Below are 7077 nucleotides of genomic sequence, written 5' to 3' on the forward strand. Positions count from 1 at the left end.
TACTCAATCCTTTAGCCTTTCATACTTGTTCTCATATCTTTTAATACCTGATCATATATGTTTGTTATATTGTAGATGGCGCACTTAATCTCAATTGAGAAATATTTTATTGCTACCGTAACTTGCTTGGCCCACATTGACAAGACGAATGTACTGATTAAGAAGAAACTAACAAAAACACAAATGGGCATGTTTCGTGAATGGTTATATGTAATGGTGGCCAGATCAATACCGTCCATATTGATAGTCCTTGGTCATGATCAAGGTCATTCAAGCTTCAATTACGGTCCGTGGGAAATGAAACGATGAAAGTCATCCTCCAAATGGGCAAATCTCTAGATTGTGGTATTTTTTGTGAAAAATTCATTGAATATCTTGTAACGAGAAAAGATAGTAGTAGCTTACAACAAAAAAAAAATGTCATTATTTACGAAACAATATGTTGCCCAATTGTAGACTAATAATTTTTTATGGTAATTTGAAATTCATTGCATATTTCACATACTATTACATTTAATTACTATATTTCACATACGAATATTACATTTAATTATATTTCACAATCGGACAATAGTATGGTATACTCTCCGCAACAATTACATTTAATTAGTATACTTAACCTAACCTAAATAATCTCTTAGTATTATCTAAACGATCGTTTAGTTATACCTAAACGATCGTTTAAATATCGTTTATCCTCGATGGACCCGCGCTTGGTGTTATTAATGGCTGCCTACATGTTTTTTTATTATGTCCTATGCCACCGCATCTTGTGCACCTATGGATCTATTGTGGCTCCTTCCCAGCAGAAGGTATACGAACTGTCTGACGTCGACCAACACTTGCTACCTTTCGTGGTGGTAAAATTTTCAGTCGTTAAAGTTTGACTATCACCTTCATTCTTGCCTATGACCAACTGGGTAAATCGGTTATGCGTATATAGTAAGGATACATTCAACAGTAAACCACTTTGCACACAAAGATATCTCGTCATACTAGGTTACTGTTGGAGCTTGGCTCAATAAATTTCAAAATCAGACATCCTATATGCTTTGGCTGCAAGATAAAAATGTGAGATTATATTATCATTTTTTAATTGGGTCATCAAGTTATTTCGGATGTTGATATATATATAGCGCATGAAATGCCTCAGGAAATACAGATGTGACCGCTTTTCCAATTGAGATATGACGATCAGATATGATAACTAATCCTGATTGACGCCTTTAAATTAGTCATGAACCAGGTCCAAGCTACATCGTTCTTATCGTCAACAATACTAAATGCAATTGGGTAGATTTTGTTATTACCGTCGATGCATGTTGCTATTAACAACATATCTTTGTATTTCTCATATAAGTGGATCCCATCAACCACAATAACGGGACAAATGCAGTATAAGAATCCCTTAATGCACGGTCCTAATGCCATGAAGACATATTTAAAGTAAATTTCATCTTCTATTTCAACCTAAAAAAAAATACCTGGATTGACAAGTTTAAGTGCTTCACCGAATGCCTTAACAAAGACATATGATCCTTCTGGCGACCCTCATGCATATACCAATGCATATTCTCTTGCGCGGTAAGCTCGTCCGTAGCTTATATTCACTCCATAATCTCTTCGAACGTCTTCAATTATATCCCTTGGGTGATATGATCGACCAACTTGATCGTATTTGGACTTGATTAAGTATCTAATAACCCAACTCTTAGCTTGTCGATGATTACCACTCCTTATTTCAAGTGCGCATGTATGTATGCTTGAGTACTTTGTCACCTTAAAGGAATCACTTCCCACTAATCTTTTTGCATGGACATGCCATTTACATTCCTCCACTAAACACCACATGATTAACAAGCTCTTCGTTGACTTCTTTATATAGTAATCAAAATTTTTTCTTATCGCAAGCATTGACAAATTAACAAATAAATTGTACTTGGAAAATAAAATCTAACCAACTTTTATATCCTCTTCATTCAAACAATTGTGAGGTACTGAGATAAGTTTATCATAAGATGGGTCATCAGATACTCTAGGTATATTTATGAATGGTTGGGTAGGAACACTTTGTTGTATTGGATTTGAGGGCATCACCAGGTGAGATCGGAGCAAGTGGGGTTGGAGCACGAATAAAAAGTGTTGGAATTTATTGTGGACCTAGATTTTGTCCATATCCATATTCAGTATGAGTCTGTGAGGTGCATCTTGTTTGGATGTTGTGACCCATCTAAGTTTCATTTCCATCATCATCTCCCAGGTTACATGGTTGGATATTCTCATTTAGTGAAGACAAGTTAGTCTAGATGTGGTTGGAATGCCAAAGTCCTGACTAGTTGGAATGGTTGGATTACTTTGATGGTACATGTTCTCAGTGTATGTTTCATATCATGCAATGTGATTGATACAAAGAAAGGTATCCGAGATGCATTAATACCTTCCCAAAAACAAAACTAAAGTCTTCGTCATCGACTATATCGATCGGGGAGCTTGGACCAATAGATTGTAACAACATTGATGTGTATGGCAAATCTATCCAAATCGATATGTAGTTGTTGATCTAGAAGACTCATTAGTTCATTACACGATATACCGTGTATAATCTTTAGACTTTTCATGTTACCGCCAACATAGTTATTTCTGGTCCGGTCCCATTCCCCACCATAGCGAACAAAGATGTGAAGTAACATCATTGATTTGCAATACGCCAAGTATAATAATCGATCAGAAATTGAAATTACGTAACCAAAAATATGTGTGATAGACGATCTGTAACATAACAATCGTGTAGGCTATAGTACACAATCATGTATACAATGATATACAATTTGTTATGTTGTGATATATGTTTGTCTATGCTATTGTATAAGATCTCATATGTTGTGGTATATGATCGTGTATAATGTAGTACACAATCATGTACCTAATGATATATGATAAAAAAAATACAATGGGAATGACAGTACACGATCTGAAAAATAATACTTAATGAACTTCTAAAAACTTTCGGTTAACAACACTTACATTCGTTTCTAGGTATGTAGAATGATCTCCTTCGAAAAATGCTCGTTCTAGACCCACAAAATAAATTGATTGCAGCTGAAAACGATATGTGTTCGACTGAAAGTGATAAAGCAATGGAGAAGCAGATAGTGTTTGAGTGAAATTGAAGAGGTGAAAATGATATTCGTTGACTTGTCCCATGGTTAAGATCTAATAGCATTGAATTCTAATGTACAATGTTGGTTGAGAATAAATGGTTGCATTAAATTGTAGAGGATCGGTGGTTGGAAGGAAGATCAAAGGATGAAGAAGAGTAAGAGAGAAACATTTAAAGCCGGGGGTAAAAATGGCATTTCACGTGTGAAAAAGGTCAATGAGAAAAAAAATTTTAGAAAGAGGTTATCCATAGAAAAAATTTTGCTTCGGTTATTTTGTAAAATTTTCCATTTCTAAAAAACAAAGGAACTCCCAAGTCCAATGGTTTCAATCCTTCGATCGAAGTAGCATTGAAGATGGAAAAGCTTAAGATGTTTATGAACAAAAATCAAAATTGGGACATATTGTTGAGGTAATCTTCTCCAAACTTCCTATCTCCGATTTGCCTCGTCTCCAAAACTTATAATCATTTGGTTTTAGATTACGCTTCCTCTTGTAAATCCTTTCCACAAGCTTTCCTTCTCTTTACCTCTCAAAGAATAATCCCCAGTGCAATACATCCTTCTATTTGTCGTTATTGCAATTCCAAGATCCATTGTTTCTATACCAATAATATGAGTTTTGTTGCCTCATTTGGGGTTGACATTGATTCTTTGAAATGAATCTCTATTGTTACCCACTGCAATGGCCTTCCGTTTGTTATCAAAGTTACTCATGATGGTCGTGCTTGTGATGACATATTAAATCCAATGACTAATGAGTTCTTTAATATTCTTGGACCTAAATTCCATAAGCTTACCGTTTTCAGATTTAGTTTGAGACCCTAAGACGAATTAGTACAAATTGTTCAAAGTTCCCCATACGAACCCAATTCCATGATGGAGATTTTAAGGTTGGGTAGGAATGGAACCCAACCAATGCAACGGCTTTATGTTACTTCCTTTCAACCTTGACTATCATGGTGGTTACTTAAATGGAATCATCTATTGGACCGAAAGGAAAAAACAAAAAACAAAAAACAAAAAACAAAAAACAAAAACAAAAAAGAGTTTGACATACTTGATATTGAAACTCAAAAAACGGAATGGATCGTGACCTTGGAAGTTGGCCCTCATGACATTTATAAACCCAAGGGAGTGTCCGAGACATTTAATGGTAGCTTCATGTACAAACTATCTTGTAAGTTACAAGTGTAGAGGATGCGAGGGAAAGATTCATGGATTAAAACATTTGTTATTGATGACATACCAGTGAGTTGGGGTTGTAAATTATTTCGCCTCATTAAAACCTCTGAATATGTACAGTATTGTTTCGAGTCGATGGTGACTTATTTTGCATGGGTATAAGTAGAAAGAAGGTCAAGATGACAACATTATATCCACATAATAGAGCAATTACAGGGTTTTTTTTAATATAGATGCTCTGAATTTTGAGTCTCTTCCAAAAATTTTAGGGAATGAATGATACTATAGTTATTTATTTATCTTTATTAGGTTGGAGAAGATTGTGTTTTATTTTATTTTTCTTTTTGAAAAAACTATGTTCAACTATCATTACTATGAGAAAGTTTTGAACTTTTAGTTTTAAGTTAAATTTCGATATAGATGTCATTTAATTTTCTGTTTGTTCTTCTGTGAGTTTATACTCGTTCTTGTGTCTTGCTTTGCTTTCCTAAAAAAAAAGAATTAGAAATATTCTAGTCTTTCCTTACTTTAGACTCCAAAAATTTTAGAGAATTCCTTTAGATAAGAATATATTCAACTAAGATATTTTAGATATAAGACGAGCCTAGAAAATCTTTTTGCTTGGACTCTAAGGATCCCATGCCGTTATATAAGGAGCATCTCCACTTGTAAGTCAAGTTAAGAAAGTTAGAGAAACTTAAAAAAGAGAATTAGTGAATGAGTATTGAGAGTGAAAAAAATTCTCCCATAGGTATCTATAGTTGTACTTAATAAAAGTTTCTTTCTTTAAAGTGATTGTCTCTATTCTTTTTATGTTAATTTCTACAACAAAAACAACGTCATTACCATGTCTCGTCAAGAACTACTTAATTAGGACGTAGGGTAGAAGAAGTGAAGATTCTTCAAACAAATATGGTCTTATTTCATTCATGCATTCCCCTAATACTTAAAACACCAGACGACATATTTAATACACTAATTACTTGATTATTACTATAAATAAGGATTGCAACGGCGGTGGCGACGACAGCCGAGCTAAACAGCAACATCATCTTCTTGCTTGATCCATCTAACAAGTCGATCGAAATTGACAGCAGAATGACCATGAGGTACTTCCAAACACTTTTTAATTTGTTCTGCAAGAACTTTGCTTCTAGCTTTGATCTCTTCATCCCCTGCTATTAACTCCGCTTTCTTCTTGATTTCCCAACGAGTAACAATCCCATTGCTTTCAAACCCAATTCCAACCCTCCAAATCTCAGTAATGTATTTCATGTTCAGAAAATGGTCTCCCATATAAGGCCAACAAAGAAACGGCAATCCACTACTGACTCCTTCTATTACAGAATTCCACCCACAATGGCTCATAAAAACTCCAATGGAGGGGTGGTTTAACACCTTTTGCTGAGAAACCCAACTCACTATCTTCCCATTTTTCCCTTTAAAATCCTCTGGAAGCTGGTGTTCTGTTCCTTGCCTCACCACCCACAAGAATGGCCGCTCTGTAAGCTCCATCCCCATGGCAATCTCCTCAAACTGTTCCTGGCTAAAGTTGGTGGTACTTCCAAATGCCATATACACAACCGAGCCGACGGGTTGCCGGTCTAGCCAACGGAGGCAAGAGTCGTCTTCTTTCCATAACTGCCCTGCCTCCGTCGCGATGAGTGGACCGAGTGTTAAAAGCTTTGGGTTGAGTGAAACTACTTCTGGCTCAAGTACATGAGGCACTATTAAAATGCACCATTTTGCATATTGGCACCCTTTTTGAACTCTTATTAAGTGATTGAATAAAATCTTTTGTGATTCCTTAAATGGAACACATCGCCAAGGAAGATCATGAGTGCGGAAGAATGAAGGAATTCCCGACGAACCCAATTCGATTCGCTTTTCTTCTAAAGGAATCCCTTCTGAGTTTATAATCCCATTTTGAATAAGGTCGTTAATTCTGAGGTTTATAACAGAGTGAGCAGCTGTAAAAGGAGTGAAAATGGCTGCCTTAACACCTAAATTCTCAGCGATTTCGAGGATCCAAGCCATTGAGATATCAACAATGGTACAGGTGAGGCCATTGTTGGACATGTTGGATAGCAAATTCTTCAATTGTGGCTTTAAATTGTTCATTATGTCAACGAACAACATGTGTATGTTGTCTCTGGTTTGGTCGAGAGGAAAGCCATCTGAAACACTCAAGAGCTCCATGTTGGGGCCAAGGATTTGGTCTATATTTTCACCCATGGCTTTGAGTAGCTTATTGTGAATGAAATCTGTGTTGATCATTGTGATTTTGATGCCTTGTTTTGCTAACCCTTTGGATATGTGCATTAGAGGGTTTACATGGCCTTGTGCTGGAAATGGAATCACTGCCACTCGTCCACCCGCCATTGTTGTTGTTCTTCAGAGCTCAAACACACACATACACACTCTGTTTTTCTTCTCTGTTGAACATCATTCATGATCTCTCAGTTTATAAAGGAGAAGGGGAGGGAAAGAAATGGTTCAAACTTTGGAAGTTTGTTTAGTTTCTATTTAGTCCGTATTTCAAAATATTACAGTTTCAAATATTACAGTTTCAATTTTTTAAATTTTGAGTTCGATTTCAATTGAGCCTATTTAATATTCAGATTTGAGAATGTTAAAATTTTAACCTTGAGGTATGAATTTTGTTTCAATTTAATTTCAAGATTTACCCTTTTAACATTGATTTTTTACTACATACTCATTTTTAGTATTTAGT

General features: G+C 35.5%; 1 protein-coding gene across 1 annotated transcript; it reads right to left on the bottom strand.

Moving 5' to 3' along the window:
- Positions 1-5235: 5235 nt before the first annotated feature.
- LOC120079505 (UDP-glycosyltransferase 83A1-like) lies at positions 5236-6798 on the bottom strand. The gene has a single exon (XM_039033715.1). It carries the CDS (start codon positions 6723-6725, stop codon positions 5379-5381), a length of 1347 nt encoding a protein of 448 aa, XP_038889643.1. The 5' UTR covers positions 6726-6798; the 3' UTR covers positions 5236-5378.
- Positions 6799-7077: the final 279 nt, after the last annotated feature.

The sequence above is a fragment of the Benincasa hispida genome, chromosome 6 (assembly GCF_009727055.1).
Source record: "Benincasa hispida cultivar B227 chromosome 6, ASM972705v1, whole genome shotgun sequence".
In the NCBI taxonomy this organism is placed as follows: Eukaryota; Viridiplantae; Streptophyta; class Magnoliopsida; order Cucurbitales; family Cucurbitaceae; genus Benincasa; species Benincasa hispida.

Excerpts from the sequence above, each read along its gene's own strand:
- LOC120079505 (XM_039033715.1), bottom strand. The coding sequence starts at position 6,725 with ATGGCGGGTGGACGAGTGGCAGTGATTCCATTTCCAGCACAAGGCCAT.